The sequence below is a fragment of the Dreissena polymorpha genome, chromosome 6, assembly GCF_020536995.1.
Source record: "Dreissena polymorpha isolate Duluth1 chromosome 6, UMN_Dpol_1.0, whole genome shotgun sequence".
NCBI classification, from domain to species: domain Eukaryota; kingdom Metazoa; phylum Mollusca; class Bivalvia; order Myida; family Dreissenidae; genus Dreissena; species Dreissena polymorpha.
In genome coordinates, this window is record NC_068360.1 from 77,958,673 (window position 1) to 77,976,713 (window position 18,041).

Genomic DNA, 18,041 nt, shown 5'->3' on the forward strand with positions numbered 1-18,041 from the left:
CTGCCATATGGTGTAAAACAGAATGGGTCACAGCTTTCAATTCAACGTATGCAGCAAAGCAATAATTTTCGATACACACTTGAAGTGGTAAATGAAATAAATGCAACTCTCGCACGGGATGTTGTTTACGGAAATATCACTGACTCCTACACATTTGAAATTTTATGTGAGAATGTTTTGTGTAATAGATAGAAAAGCTGTATTAAATGGTACGAAAGCTGATAGTCTGTACCTGGTTATATCAGGTAGATGATAACGAACATATGCATGCTACTTTTACAATTACCAATTATAATGTTTAAACATTTTAGATCCAGTGACCAATCTGTCTATATATCACCGTAGGCAAACCAATCAACACATAAACATTCCAACTATAAGCGTTATTAAAGGTCGGGTCGAGAGGTCAGTTTCGGATGCAATGCTTTTTCTAATCCGGCTTCGTGTTATTCATGGATATTAAGTGGTGTTATAGTTGAAAAAACGGAACTAAATGGAACATCAGTTTTGTCACCAACACATTCATTGGGTGTATTGCAACAAATACACTCGACCCTACTGCAAAAGAAGCTAGGGACACTTCAAGTTCTTCGAATGTTTCCATCAATGTATTGTGTATGTAGCTTTTTCCTATATGCATATATTATCAGTGGAAGTGGATTCTCAAAACAATGTTGAATATTGCTTGAAAGTTAAGGTTTATATTTGTACATGTAATGTCAGACAGACATGTATGCTTTAGGGTTATGTTCATCTGTTTCCTTCCAATTTTGCTAATTTTGCCATGAATCTCTTCGTTTAAATATTTGTAAATCATATGAGATCATTTGAACAATAAAATTAACGTCAAGTTTCTAAAATTAATATACAATATATATCGTTCGTATATGTCTGATAATATCATGACAATAAATATGCATGTCAAGTTGACCTTTCGATTTTGTAACTGCCTAAGTCCACTGTATTATTTCTTCTATCATGTATACTTAGTTGCTCCTGAGGCGCCAAAATGTACTTTTTAAACGTGTGAAACGTATTCCGAAACAAAACATCTTAAGGTGATCCGTGGTCATTCCGTCTCGGGCAGATGCACGTCGAAGAGTGAACCGGGTTCGAAGTTTTTATGGGCACCGGTCAATAGTGGAATTGATGATGGCTTCTTTATCAACAACGTCAGTAGACACCAAAGTGGAAACTACACGTGCATAGCCAATAATGAAATGTACACAACATTCGATGGAATTATCAATAGAACAAATCAGTCCAGTTTTCATCTAGACGTCTTAGGCAGGATGTTATTTTGTTTAAAGTGTTCTTTTGATATGCAGTTTTCTAGAAATATCAAATTAAAGTAAACATGCATTTTTTGCTTAACGACAACTGTTACAAGATATCAATCAATCTAGTTTTTTCAGCACCAGCATATGCTCTGTTCGTTGGCAATTATACGGTTTTATTGAACACAACGTTATCTGTAACTTGTCCCTTCACGCCTGGAAACCCACCGGAGACGAGATTCACGTGGTTCCACGGAAATACTTCAACAATTGGATCTCAACAAAATCTTTCGCTGTCGAGTGTGAAGTACTCAAACGAAGGGTACTACAAATATAGAGTTAACAACACTATGGACCCTACTGGTTGTGCCACCCAGGAGGCATACACAGAAACATTTTACGTGGATGTGCAATGTAAGTAAACAGGAAAAATTTACTCCATAGAAGTATCGTACAGAAAGCATGCATATTTTGTCATAAGGGGAGAGGTACACAACTACGCACATTTAGTTATCATATGTTTGTATATATTTTAGATCCTGCGAACATAAGACGATTTTATGCCGACGGGTCAAATTTCGCATCAAGTATAACCATAAACGAACGTCAGTCTGTGACGCTACTCTGTGATGTTGACAGCGACCCTTTAGCAAATCTAGAACTTGTTAATATTACGAAAGGTGATGGGCGCTTATTAATGGATGCCCACAACAACACCATATCCGCTTATTTGTCCAATGCGCGATGTGAATATGATATGGGAGTTTATCAATGTAAAGAAAAGAACATCCATAATGCAGTTCAACAGATTCGCGAACTAGAGATCAGAATTACTTGTAAGTAAAGTTTGTTTATGTAATTTATCGATTATGTTTTTAGACATCAAACTCGATAGTATTGGCTGCTTCATAATTGTTATTTATATACAATCAGGTTCACCAAGACCACCACCATTTTCCCCACCAATTAGCACCATATATAGAAGAAGAAATTCCTCAGCTGTTTTAACTTTCACTGTCGTTGCCTTTCCATCACCCATTGACACAGCATATGTATGGAGTAAGCAGATAGATGGTGAATGGGCAATACCTCATAATAACAGCAGGTTTCGAATTCTTATATTAAAGGACAGTCTCCAGACAACCCTTTTAATATCGCAACTACAAATTGGCGATTTCACAAACTATTCGGTCCGTGCTTACAATAACTTCGGATCCACAGAGCAAACATTTGTCATTCGAGCCAACGGTATGCTGAATTAACTCTTGCTTTGCTTTGCGGCATGCTAACAATATATTGATACTATGATACTATAATATATTTAATTGAATATCAAGCAATACCATTGATTTGCAAACTAATTTTAAGACACATAGTTATTAAATTTAATGGTATTCCTTTTACTGAGCACAGTGACAAGCATTCCATAGAAACAATGTATGAAACATCAGCAGAATAATTGCCTTGCATTTTATAGAGCAGCCGTCTTTGCCACAACAACTTCTTGTCGGCGACGCCTTTGTGACTGAAAGTTCTATCGCAGTTAGATGGATACCTGGATTTGATGGGGGAGAAGACCAGTGGTTCGTGATCGGTTATAAAAAGGCAGCCGATGTAACATGGACTTACATAAACGTATCTTCAACAGATACTCAACTGAGTATTGGTGATTTAGTTGCGGGTACCAAGTATGAAGTTAAAATGTATGCAGAGAATATATTTGGCAAATCTGATGATACTACTGTATTAAGTGTGACAACACAGTCTGTATTTTCAGGTATGCATATACGTTTTGCATTTGATAGTTTATTGTATTTACAATATAATTCTGTTAAATACTTAAACTTGTTTTGATAACAATTTGGATGGCATTCACAGTGGACACGCATTTGCATATTCAAGATCATACCATACTAGCAGGCTTCATATTCAGAACTGGTGTTTGCAGCAGAGACATCGTATCCGCATTAAGAAATGTCATAATTCTTATTTGATTCCATCCCGAAGAATAATAAACAACGTAATTCGCGGTGCAATGTCCATGGGGTCAAAACACATATTGAACAAAATAATATTAATTTATGAAAAAAAAGTTGACCAACTGTCGATTGTTTAAAAAATCATTTTGGACACTACCACCCGTTTTATCCGAGAAAGTGTAAAAATCAAAACTAAACACTTTAGGATTTTAGACACATAAGAAATACTAGTGTTTTTACAAATGAGTTAACATAAATAAAGAACATCATTGTACATGTATGTTATATTTAGACAATTGATCATTAAACAAAAGTAAAAATAACATTCTAAAACGTTTAAAGTAAAACCTTTAATCAGAATATCAAGTGTATCAGTTATGTTAATGGCCATTGGGACAATCCCGATTCCGCAATTAAGTTTTATAAAGTTCATTGAAAATTCATGTTATAGCCAACCTATTGCATTATTGTTTAACGAATTTTTTTATAAAAAAATGAATTGGGGGACATAAATGTGTAAATATTAACTCGCACTGCTTATGCATTTAATTAGATAACGGATCCTCTCCATCTGTTGGGGCTGCAGTAGGCGGTGCTGTAGGCGGAACTCTCGTTGCAGTCATCTTGGCGGTGCTGTGGAATTATAGGAAAGCGTTTAAACGTATGTATACTGAATAAGCGTTTATGGTATACTATACATTACTAGCATTACGTAGTTTATATACGAATAAATCGGCCAAACAGTAAGTTTATAGGCTCATTAAGGTTTTAAATACATAGTTGAATACTACTATTCACCCCCAATCCGAATCTATGGTTCGATACTCCGAAGTACTGGTACCATGCATTGATCACAATGAGTGCACAGTGTTTAGCATACTATTCATGGGGCGACCAATAATGTGCTGTAATTGAAACATTGTACTGAACCATTGCTTAAATAAATATTATATACAACCATACGACGATAACGCAAAAATGAACCAATACATGCAGCGTATAATAAGCTTTTAGACAACATCTTAACTGTTGTTTTACCGTAATCCAAATCCCATTCTTAGACAAAGTGCAAATGCAAATAAAAAGTAACAATTGTGAAATTTATTTATTATTTCAAAGCCGACTTTGCATATTAAATAGCGAAATAAAAAGCCGAGACAGTAAAGGGTTTGAAGGTAGTTTGCTTTATTAAAAAAAAACTGTTTACGTTCAAATATTTTCAAATATTTTTTTTGTTATTTAATTTATTTTTTAACAAGCTTCTTGTATCATTGGCTGTGAAAACGACATTATGTTTACAAAATAAAAAGGGCTTCTTTACAATTTTTTTTATTGTCACACGGAGTTAAATACTTTTTTGTATTATAGGTATGCATCTCCCCTGATCTCCCCTTTAAACAAAACGTTCTCGAGAAACATATTATAAAAAAAGTTGGACGTAAAATGGACTTTAACGTCATTTTCATAGACATTGATATGCCATTTTGGAGTTGAGAATGCCTCAGTATTCATATAATTTGCAGATTTATGTGACATGTTCGAATACAATGTAAAGCTTGCACCTTTTAAGTGAAAGATGTTCAATTAATTATAAATTTTATTGTCTAAATCTTACGTAAAATGTTGTTATTAATTTATTGTAACGCAAAGATATATCCAGTATATTTATATGTGTCTAAGCACCAACTGTGTTATATACTTAATATACATTTCGTTCAACATTTTCAGGTAAACCTGGTGAAGGTGCTCATTACGATGACTTGTTCAATAGACAGTATGTACACTATTTTATTTGTTGAGATAAATATTCCGTTGTCCAATATTGGCGATCACTTCATTAAAAGTGTACTACGTAATCATGTTGTCAATACTTCTGCGGGATAGGATCAAAATACGAAATATGACATTTCTTACTCCAGAGCCGATGTCCCTTCTGCCAATACCAGTTACGAATATGAAGCCTACCGAGTCGGTATGATCTTGAATATATAAATGCGTGTCACCACAATGTTGTTAAATTTAATGAAACATGTAAATATATATAATATATAATACACACACAATGAAATGTTAACAAGAAATATTTGAAAAACTCAGACAATCCGCGTGGACAATACAATTTAAATGGCAGGCTTTACAAATGTATATTGTGTCATATATGCTGCATACATATCGAGTTATTAGTATGTAAAATAGTGTAATCATTATACGCGAAGGAAGAAATGTATATGAATAGTGTGTCGAATTATGTTTAAATGTTTCTTTTATTTTGTTTTCTCACAGAATGATAACAAATTCTATTTTATAAATTTAATAGACTCTATTGAAGAAGTTAAAAGAAATGTGCAATTATACCATATTCTATAAATGCAATCACAAGTCAAATATAGATGATTATCTAGTAAGGTAACTCATTTCGAATTCATAATTTAGCGAAATTATTGGATTCGTTAGAATGTGTTCTCGTTTGATAATTATTGTTTCGCTTATATATAATGCATGCACACATTTACCACTTTGAACTATGAAAATACCACTGGCAGGAAATTCATGACCTTCATGATAGACTAAGGCCCCTCTGTCAGCATCGACATTCTTATTAATGTCGCTTATATACAGGCCACATGAAATACTTAATTCATTATATCGACGTGTATTACTTGCAAAATGTTTTATCATTATCTGTATGATATCATTAGAAGAGGAATGTTGTGCAAACACAAGTTTAGTTTATGAGTGTAGGTTACAATAATGTATTGTAGTTAGTTTTAATATTTTATTTAAACATTTGTGTTAATTTAAATGAACAAAGACAATACAAAAGTTATTGGTTGTGTTCGAAAATCGCAGTAAGTGTTTTTTTTCACTTGGTGAATACCATCATTTTTATTGACGAAAATTTTGCCGCTGTATTAAATAAGGCAAGAAATCTAGATCAAAAGTGATCTTAGTCAGCTTAATAGAAATATTATATTTCATATAAATTATAAGAGGGAAACAAGTAATTTACTCTAGGGTCTATTAAATTCGATGTTTATTACCATCAAACACATGAGAATATGTGCAAACACGTGAGAATATGTGCAATACAGCATCAAACATAAACAATACGCATTGGAATATAGAATGAACATCATTTTGGGTTTTCAACGTTTGAAAGATAGCGAAACAATATGAAATGAATTCAAACAATTGTTTCATTTCAGGAGCCAAGCAAACAAACCAGTACGAGACACTTGCGGAAACTTTTATCATGAATATTCGGTCACCGGGTGGAAAACATGATTATAGTGTTATGAACCGTGTAAATCAAGTTACTGAAACTGATCGTGCAATCGTTAATCAGGAAAGCGCCTATGTTAATTTGTCGTTTTCAGAAACATAAATATCGTTTCATTTTGTAATTGGAGTGATAACGTCAAACAAAATTTATAGCGCAAAATAAAGTATTAACACATTGAACGTTGTTTGATTAGAATTGTTAATGATTGTTAATTGTGTGTGAAGAATGTGCATTGTATTAATACAAGCAATATTTGAATTTAGATTGTTAAATACATTTTATTCATATTGAAACATATAGAGATATATTTAATTGACCATAAGCATATTTAATTTACCGATAAGAATGCAGCTTTTAAATTCTACTAATCAACCCTTGTTATTATCAAACCGTTTTTCGTTGATGAATTAACTACTTTATTCTTACAAATATGAACATAGAAAATATCTCATAGTTAAATAATAAGTTTACGATTTTAAGTGGAATATTTAACGAAACAAGTGAATATAACAGTAACAGATAATACACTATTTAATTGCCTATAGTTATTATAATTATGTATGACGAAAATCCGTTAAATAATAAAAGAGTTTACCAATTAAAGGGATACAACTCAAATATATTTTTACACTAATGTTATTGATATTGTTATGCTATTATTTTCGTAAAACTATATGAATATACTCGAACGACGTGTCTTACATGATTAACAGGAATTTTAAAGATATTACTAAATCTATGGTTATTTGAATTAATCAAACACCATTTGAATCATGTCTTTAACTTAAGATCGTTCATAGCACATTATTAATGTACATGTGTTTGTTACAAGTGTTATATAGAGATACTGTAATGTGTTTTTAGTATGTGCATGTTTTGCATATAAAACAATTGTTTTATTGATCATGGAAATTGTATTTTTACAAGGGAGTTTTCCATTAATTTAGATGAGCAGTTTCTATCCATTCACTACAGACAAAAAAAGTAAAACAAAATCAAACGTTTAACGTTATGCTGGTGTTTGGAAACTATTCAAGCACCAGTTACATTTTGACGACGAAAACATATGAGCCATGTGAAATAAAAATACTATTCAAAATATATTGTTTTCATTTAAGGTGCAGTATTTGTTTTGCATGTTTTTTGTATGTAATTGTTGAAAAATGGTTTTATGACTGAGTGTTCAATCATCTTTTTAACTCTTTGTTTTTATGAACATGTAAGTATGTTAACACCACCAGCGTTGTTCTACTCGATCAAGTCGTCCTGAAATCTCATAGCCAATAACTACAACATTTGATTGAATAATATAAGACAATAACACCATTATATTGATCATTTGGTCGGTCCTCGAATTCGTGCGGGAATCGTTATATAAAACAACGCTGAATATTTTCCTTGGGTGACATTGGGACTTTCTAAATGCCTTAACACGGGTTAGTGCCAGAGGGCTCTCATATTCCAGCACTTTAAGTGTGTAATGTAAATAGTTTTATGTTTTCAAAACGCAACTTTTGTATAAGCAGAATAAATAAATAGTTCTGTATCTCACTTTACATGTTACGTTTATCAAACTAAAATTATGAATGCAGCATATTTAGATAACAAAAAAGTTTCCGCTGCATCATCAAATCAGTTTTAACTTTGAGCTTAGTGTGAGGTTTAGGATCACTTCAATCGGTTAGACCCACAGCTGTAATACTGTTTTTATGTTAATTGTCGTATGGTATATATTGTCTTGAAATTTATGGACACTTTGTTATATGTTTTAAATAAAGACCTTTCCTTGTTTGTTATCGACGATGTTTCACCATCATTATTCTTCCTTCTGGAAAACTGTGTTTGTCGTGTCCGTATATATTTTAGTTCGCCATCACTGACTAGTCATAGTCATAAAGAAGACGTTTCTTTAGCATACTGACTGCTTAACATCAAAGGCAGATTATTCATATTTATGTTAATTGTATGTCTAAACACCGGCAAAGAAAGCGTCTAAAGGGGTTCATCTCCTGACGAACTTTTTTTTAATTGTAGACGTAACATACGTCTTTTTTTCCAATTTGTTTACCACAAAAAGCGGCGATTCACATTGCCGGTATATATAGAGAATAACAGGTTACTGTCTGATCATTTTGCAAGTGTTTTGCAAGCCTCGCCGTTAAATTATTCTAAGCCTTGCCTGATATATTTAAAAAAGATCAGGCAGTAACCTGTTTTTTTCTATTTATCATACCTCTACGTCTCCTATTAAAGACATAATGAAAAAATCGCTAAAAAGCTGCAGTGTTAGCGGAAAAGAATATGACTTTTGTCGTTTTACACGCCAATAATGACGTCATGAGCACGCGCGCTTAATATTTGTAAAAATGTTTTTTGATGTTTATGTTGCATTTTTTTGTTTAAAATATATAACGTCTTGGTATCAAATTGTTTGTTTTGTTGAATCTTACTAAGAATGATTATTTTATAGTTGATTCCGAGTAATATGACCATCCTCCACACTTGACTGATATAAGAACTTCCTGTTGACCATGATATAAAAAATATATACGGCAACGTTATATCAGGCAGATATCAATGCGGTGGTATGATAAACTTTCATTATTTATTTGATAAAGAGCATATGTTTAAAACATGATTCAGTGCAATATACAGTATATCGTATTTTAAAACGTTTACAGCAAATGGATATCTAAACGTATCGTAACCCCTACTACTATATATTACAGAAGAATCGAAGAATTGAACCTGCATCAACAATTCTGTGTCCAGGAATAGATGGTCACAGACAATTATGTAACAATAAAATAGGAACAAGGATTCTATGGGGTTTAATTTTATTTGTTTGTTATTTGATATCAGCAAGTGATGATTAAACATTTGGATTTACTTATTATAATTTTTTTTGGTATAAAGTAACGGATTGCTGAAACCTCTGATAAATTCACAACATATGACGAAAATTCCGCTGGAAGGTCATAATGAACCATAGTGATATCATTGAAAAAGCGAGCCTAATCTAAATTGTATAATACAACATATTTATATTTATGTAAAGCTAACATAATGTTCCGAAGTGTTAACCATCAGGTAAAACATAGGTCGTTCTTTGCGCAACATGTTTAATTAAATAGTGCTCATACAGGCGTGACACATATGCATGCGTGTTTTAATATAATGTGTAACAGTGCAGTTCGATAAATCTATCGTCTTATTATTCCATTAAAAAAAATATAACATTGCCATACATTTCATTACACTTGAGTGCATACGATTATTATTGTCATGGGCAAAATTAATATTATAACATGCTGTTAATGCATGATTCGATATTCATCAAAAATAGCTTACTTAATCTTAATATTGTCATTCAGACTCTTAATACTAATACACCATAAGCATCTGATATTGAGCATAGTGCAAATCCTTTTTGATTGATTAACGCTTAGTTATCTCCAAGAAAAGTGAACAAAAGATATACTCGTTTAATTCCGAACATAGAATCCGATCATAACAGGAAAACTGGTAAACTATTGTGTCTTTGTGCGATCTTACATTATATACCCATGAACAAACATACATACGTTATCGTTTGTGTACACATACCAATTATCAAATGTGCAGTTCGTTGAACACGAGCGGTATATATAGTTTGGGATTATTATACTTTTAAAGAAATGTACACGTATGAATCTTTTGGGTTAAGTTATGTTTATTCCACAAAAATAGCACTGAACAATATTTACGAATATATCGGTTTATTTGTAAGCGTAATAATACACAAATTTAGAGTAGCATATTCGTGTCAACGTGTTGTCTGTTGTGCTGAAAGTGTTTACTAAGACCAGCGGGCCTTTTATCCGCTGATATTATTTAAAATGACTCAATAAATGACACGTCAGAGAACGCATATTATAGACAAAGTAAAATAGTTATAATTTATATCAAAGGAAATATCTTAGTGAACAACGATATATCTTATAATATGCATATAATGTATTCGCAAAAAAAGTTTAAGGAAGAGTTAAAAGCATAAACTTCGGAAAAAATATATGAATCCACTGTTAAGTTGATTCATTTTTTATTACACTCTTATCAAAAATATGCTACAGTGTGTTATAATGTCTTTCTTACACAGATTTAAGTACATAACACTCGCAGAAAAAATTATTTCACAATCTTTCTGTAATTTCACCTTGCGGCATACATGATTACAATGTTAAGAACCGTGTCGCTGAAAGTTCAGTGAATGATTGCACAATTGGGAGAGACTAACACGCCTATGTAAATGTTTGATTATCGGAACCATAAACATCGTTTAATTTTGTTCCTGGAATGGTAACCCCAATGATAATTATAGGACATATTCACTTGAATTCACATAATGCAATATATTAAATAACAATGGTCAGTGTTTGTTACCTTTACATAATCGATATTTGAATTAATGTTGTTAAACATAATAATGTATTATGCATACTTCAACATTTTATTGAGATTTTATTAGCTTCATTTAAACATTTTTATTATTCATTCAGAATACAGCGTCTACATTCCTTAAACAGCATTCGTTTACTCATACGAATTGGACAATATTTAAGTGTTTTGTTCACTTCTTGACCATTTATGCTGAAAAATATCAACTTTATCATTAACGAAGCATTTAATGAAATGATAATTGCAAGTTTTTAACTTAATTGTACTATCATTTACGAAACAGGTTTATTAACGATCATACCATTTAAAATTTCAGACTATATACATATTATGTTAATTGAAGGAAATCATCGAAAATTATTATTTATAACAAAAAGGGCGTTTATAACCGGGAATAGATAAATGCAACATATATATATGACTTTCGATATCTTTATGATATTATGATTGGTTTATTGTATTTTTAATCACGAACGATATGTTTCATTTGTTTCACATAATATCAAACCTATTGCTACGTGAACGAATATTATAACGACCATTTTTACAGTATTCAAAAAATGGTAGCTACGATGTTTCGTCACCACAGTTTTGTCATTTTTATGAAATACGACAATTCGTCCTGATAGAAAACCTCGTAGCTGCAAAGATACAAACGTTTTTGTCAAATTTTCCAAACGAAATGACGTACTTATAGGTGAAATGACGTAGCAATAAAAGCCGCATCACAATTTGTCAGGAATAAAGGACGTGGCTTTGAAACATGCATGATTTAATTGTTATTAAATCATTTTAAATAAAAACATAGCTTTCTGAGTAAATGATTAAATAGAGTACGCATAATGTATGATAATTAATCAGAAATTCCATCAAATAACAGTAATAGCTTAAAAAATATGAGTACTGTTAAAAAAATGTTTTTTTTTATTTCTCATAAGTATTATCTGTTAATTGCAACATAATAGTAATTTCCATAATGTAGGATAAGAATGAACATTGTTTAACTACTTACGATTAACGGAATATCCTTTAACTTCCATAAAACACACTTTTTTTATTTTTATTCGCGACTACACAATTTCACGTGTTTCCACAAACGATACGACTTTTCGTTCGACAAAAAAGCCAACAATCAAGCTACAACATTTTGTCAAGTTGCTTTTTCATGAGCTCTGATTGGCATGGAGCTACGAGATATAGCACAAAACACGCGCCAGACTTCATGAATTTTTTTTTGAAAATTTTGGAGCTACGAGGTTTGAGAACGACAGCGACGATATATGCAACTGTTCAATTTATTAATTTTATTTATGCAACACAAATACCTTACTTTGTTTAATTTTCAGTCTTCGATAATACTTAATTAACCTAGGTTTGTCTTCTCTCCCCTCTGCACAATCATTCTCTGAAACGTTAGATTCACGTTTCTCAAACGGTTTACAAATAACGCTTTTGTTCTGTTCAAAAGACTCTATTTCTAAATCGTTATATATTCTGTGTTGCTTCATGTTTATTCGTGGGCTTTACGTGCAATATATTACTAGTCTTAATTAATTTTTTTTTATAGTATGAACAAACGAATGTCCAATAAATATGTAAACGTTTAACACTTTCGATAGTGTACTTATTTAACTTAATAACATATGACAAGGAGTAAACACATTATGGTACTTTCATTAACTTTTTTAACCAAACCGTTTGGTCACAGCGTTTAAATTTAGACAACATAAATAACATGTATAAGCTTATTCACGATCATACTGACTCTGCATTCTTCATATTTGGAGCTGGCATTGACGGCAGAGACGTTTGTTCTGGAGCAAACAATATCATGATACTTATAATTGCTTACAATGAAGTATACTATTCTGGAGAATAATTTCAGAAAGGGTAGCATTAATTCAATGCTAGAGAACAATACAAAAGGCTACTTACTGTCATTTGAATAAGTCATCGTAGTTAGCACCAGCGTCAGGATTTCCTTAAAGCGAATGACAGTACACTAAATTCGACGCACACACAGTGCTGATTTCATAGAAAACGTTGTCACATGTATTACTTATACTGTATTTAGATTTTATCACTACTTAATATGTTCTATTTAATAATGATTCGACGCTCCAAAAGTGGTCTTTCCAAAAGTATATTATCTGTACATTTATTTGTACATTTATGTAAGCGATTGATGAGTGAAATATGTAAATCTCAGCATTGATTGATCCACATTTTGATCGCAGCATGGTACCAGTGATTTCATTAGATTGGAAGTAACCGAACTGGGTATGTATTTCAATTTAGGCATATTTCTTACTATTTACCCGATATATTTGTATCGATTATGCTACACAATAATATAAACTGTTGATCGAGAACATACATACGTTAAAACTTGTTCCAAAGACCCACTTAGATGACTATCATAAGAGCTCCGGCTACAGCACCTCCCACTGCAGCCGCGACAGATAGACTGGCTTCGTTACCTTTTAAATACATACATATTATAAGTTGATACGCGTGCTTGGTGTTGTGTTGTAGCCCCGTGATAAACAAAATCACTTGGCAGGTATTCTGATTTTATAATCACACCGTTTCAAAATATTGTCTGTATTTCAATATCTGTAGCTCAAAGTGGAATACCAGGAGACAAGACGTACATATTGAGTGCACTGATTCACCTATTAAATTAATTCATTCAATTGTATAATGTTATGCATTATTAAACATATTTCATGATTTATTTTATGATATACAATAAATAGTCAGAATATACGCGGATTGTCTTTATTTCTATGTTGAAACTAACCAAACATTCAATTAATCATTGTATGTCAAAGTTATCAAAAGCCTGGGATAAGTATTTTCGTCAAGGCCGCAGTATGTGGCGCAAAACCCTGTGAGCACTTGGTGTGTTTTATAATAATTTCCTAGACGTGATGGTCACTAATTTGTACTTGCACGGAGCGTAACCGCGTATGTATACCTGTGCCAGTGACCCACTACATAACCCTCAGGCAGCCACACTATATAACCCTCTGGCATACACCAACCTTTACCGGTAACTCATATATCTCACCAGTTATACCATTTGCCAGTAACCACGACACCACACGCCGGTAAAAACAATTACACGCTGGCTCCTACTGCGGTGCCAGTAACCACCAAACTTTACCAACAGGGTGTAGTGCCGGGAAGATCTAATCTACCTGACCCCTGCAAGTCTGGGTAACCAACCAACAATGCAAGCAACCAACCAACCAAACCTCGCCCCGTGCAGTTAGCCTTTTGCTATAATGTTTACGTTAAGAGATTGGTTGTGAGCCCAATGCGTCAATGCGGTGTTGTCCCAAAGGAGCCCCAAATAATGGCAGCGGAGAGTTCAAAACCCCTAGAATATACTTTTTTATTTATAAATTTACACTGATTAACCAAAATGAGTGGAACTGAAAAATTCAACAACCTGTACTCACAGCATTTTACATACAAAACCACGACAGTAAAATATATATCAACGATTATGCTTAATACAAATGTAATATCTAAAGAGTTCTTGCTTGATTCAACAACAAATAGTAGTGTTTGCACTGAAAATATATATGCCAAAGTCACATGGTTTGCCCTCCACTTTCTGGAGATTTAAGTGTTAATGTCGTTTGTTACACTAGGTTTCAAGTGATTATCGTTCCCATGTTACTGGAGTGTTGCCACGCCGTTTTGGATGTGATCACAACTGGGAAGCATCGACTTGGAAGATTCGAGTCCCCATGAACGCCCGTTATGTAATGATGGCTGTGTTTTGGCAGTTGCTGGCTATGTGTCTCGGCTCGTCGCTTGTTTACTGCAAAACCCATGCGCCTACACGTGGAATCCTAATGACTCGTATAACTGAAAATACACAGGACAAAAGCAGTATCTTCAGAATTAACATAATATTATGTTGATACAGTAGTTCCCTTTAGATCTTCATGGGCTATAGCTTGTCATGGAACTGCAATCAACACGTGGGAACACTAGCATGGTTAATTATCTATTGGGCGGGAATGGGTGGGAAAAGTTTTAAAGTTTTTCTGAACTGAATTTCGTCTCGACGGAAAAGGAAGTAGCATTCAAGAAAATGTCACGTGTGCAAATTCGGAGAACCTCGGCGTAAGCAACCTGTCAGCGTCCCTTGATACGAGGAAGCTAACAACCTGACCCGTTTTGTATTAAAAAATAAATAGAAATTATTCCTTATAGATATGAATAATTTGTTTTATTTCATGGTATACAATAAATAGGCAGAATATACGTGGACTGTCTTTATTTCTATGTTGAAACTTACCATACATTGAATTAATCATTGTATGTCAAAGTTATCAAAAGCCTGGGATAAGTATTGGCGTAAAGGCCGCAGTATGTGGCGCAAAACCCTGTGAGCACTTGGTGTGTTTAATAATAATTTCCTAGACGTGATGGTTACTACATGTAATTTGTACTTGCACGGAGCGTAACCGCGTATGTATACCTGTGCCAGTGACCCACTATATAACCCTCAGGCAGCCACACTATATAACCCTCTGGCATACACCAACCTTTACCGGTAACTTATATATCTCACCAGTTATACCATTTGCCAGTAACCATGACACCACACGCCGGTAAACACATTTGCAGGCTGGCTGCTACTGCGGTACCAGTAACCACCAAACTTTACCAACAGGGTGTAGTGCCGGGAAGATCTAATCTACCTGACCCCTGCAAGTCTGGGTAACCAACCAACCATGCAAGCAACCAACCATCCAAAACTCGCCCCGTGCAGTTAGCCTTTTGCTATACTGTTTACGTTAAGAGATGTGTTGTGAGCCCAATGTGTCATTGCGGTGTTATCCCGAAGGAGCCCCAAACAATGGCAGCGGAGAGCTGAAAACCCCTAAAATATACTTGTTTATTAATAAAGTAATACTGATTAACCAAAATGAGTGGAATTAAGAAATTCAACCACCTGTACTCACAGAATTTTACGCCACAAATAAATTGAAATAATTTATTCCCCAAAAGTCTGATAGCACACCAGTGCTAGCCACTTGGTTGATACAAATTGCAATGTTTACAAATGATTATGTCCTATATCTTGCGGGTTATAATAATTGCAAAATGGCATCCCGCAGGGTGTCCATATAGAACTCCAGCCCCACTGGTGACATAACCAACTACTGATAATGAAAGTTTCAACACGATTTACTACTTGATACGAGTACAATAATGTTATATTCATTATTATTTTTATTAATTGTCAATCACATAATGGTATCAAATAGTGTTTTATACTCAGAATATGCCCCCATCCTTCAACTCCCCGCTTAGCGAGGAGAGGAACGTTCATCAATGACAGATCTATGATTGAGAAATGATTCTCAACTTTGTTGATAGTTCGGTTATTAACGAAGTATTGAACAATTTCAAATTGTTCAATTGATATTGATGTTAAATACATATACCGGAATTTGAATGGATTTTTAAATGTTCATAATTGTTAAAGTATGTTTGTGTTGAGAGTATATGTCGTTTAACTTAAATTGATAAACTTGATGAATAGTAAGTTGTCTTAAATGAAGAGAAGAATGGTATTTCACGTATTTTTGTTGTATGTTTGTGTGCGTTTGTCTCTTACACATGAACATAGACCCTAAACTATTATCAGGCAGAAATATTTATTTATTTTATTTTAGTTTACATACCGTGCATGTCATAGATCAATGCTTTTTCAAGGTCACTTAATTCAGAAGAAAAAAATAAATAAGAACACCATCGGAATATATTCAAATGAATAACAAAATTATAAGTAAAACATTAATGATAAACAAATCCGTATAAGTATTACATTATAGTCTAACATGTATTACGAAATAAAAGTGTTCGTTACATTTACACCATACATCAACAAACCATATAATGCACCTCTTTTACTCTTTCCCTCCCCCTCTCTCTCTCTCTCTAGAGAAAGAGAGAGAGAGAGAGAGAGATCTCTCTCTCTCTCTCCTCTCTCTCTCTCTCTCTCTCTCTCAGCTCTCTCTCTCTCTCTCTCTCTCTCTCTCTCTCTCTCTCTCTCTCTCTCTCTCTCTCTCTCTCTCTCTCTCTCTCTCTCTCACTCTCTCTCTCTCTCTCTATATATTTATTATTATTATTTGTTAGATAACTTACTATTATTATATATATATATAATATGTAACCGCTTTTATCGATTTAACAGTTGGTGTTATATCAGATGTACACATTTTTTACAAAGCCTCTCGGTCAGTGACATTCTCTTATAGCGCAATAGTCATAGCCTAACAGAAATACATGAACAATTATGAAAGTGTTTACAAGAATACTATATTCACATGCATATATTAATAGATAAGATAAGAACAGTTTTTGATACAGGCTAATTGAAAAGATGCGACATTTAGAATATTACACGATCATGTACTTTTCCCAAATGTTTGCTACTTTCACTTTTTTGTTGGAATGCAGACGTATTTCATTTTGTGAAGTGAACACACAACTTACAATAATTTAATTTTAAAACACATATTTTTGTAACAAGTTCACGGGTATAGAAATAAAAGGCAAAAGTGCAAATAAATATTTTGCAAATTTTCGTTAACTTCAAACGATTGACTTGCTTCGGCATAAGATAAAGGAACGCAGCAAGGGAGATCACTGTGACGAGTTTGCAATGAAATCCATTGGAATTAGTTGCATTCAACGTCGATCTGGGCAGAAAGTACCACAGACTACCATGAGTGAGCATCTTATACTCATTAACTACTCGTGCATGGTTTATTATTGAAGATAAAACTTCAAGTGAAATAATATCAAACATCATTTAATCAAACCGATGTTAGTCATGTACATATTTATTGTTGGATAGTATTAATCATTTGTATTTCTATAATACGATTCAAAACGTCAATATTATTATTTGAAATTGTGATTTGCTTGTATCTTTGATTCGATACCATTGATAACTGTATGATATTGAACAATATTCAATTTTATAAGAATCTGTTAAAAATCACCGTGTGTTGAAAACAATAAACGGTA

General features: G+C 33.1%; 2 protein-coding genes across 8 annotated transcripts in view; both read left to right on the forward strand.

Moving 5' to 3' along the window:
- LOC127835255 (uncharacterized) overlaps positions 1-18,041 on the forward strand; it is a 65,998-nt gene that overhangs the window by 15,060 nt on the left and 32,897 nt on the right. The window lies entirely within an intron of this gene.
- Positions 1,837-7,125, forward strand: LOC127835254 (cell adhesion molecule DSCAML1-like). The gene is made up of 7 exons (XM_052361590.1): positions 1,837-2,113; positions 2,211-2,525; positions 2,755-3,054; positions 3,810-3,917; positions 4,985-5,030; positions 5,176-5,228; positions 6,463-7,125. The coding sequence occupies exons 1-7, from the start codon at positions 1,975-1,977 to the stop codon at positions 6,639-6,641; spliced, it is 1,140 nt and encodes a 379-aa protein (XP_052217550.1). The 5' UTR covers positions 1,837-1,974; the 3' UTR covers positions 6,642-7,125.

What these genes read in the sequence shown, in the direction of transcription:
- LOC127835254 (XM_052361590.1), top strand. Translation starts at nt 1,975, where the DNA reads ATGGATGCCCACAACAACACCATATCCGCTTATTTGTCCAATGCGCGA. An exon ending in GATGACTTGTTCAATAGACA is followed by an intron (nt 5,031 to 5,175) that starts GTATGTACACTA and finishes TTCTTACTCCAG; the next exon opens with AGCCGATGTCCCTTCTGCCA. An exon ending in ATATGAAGCCTACCGAGTCG is followed by an intron (nt 5,229 to 6,462) that starts GTATGATCTTGA and finishes GTTTCATTTCAG; the next exon opens with GAGCCAAGCAAACAAACCAG.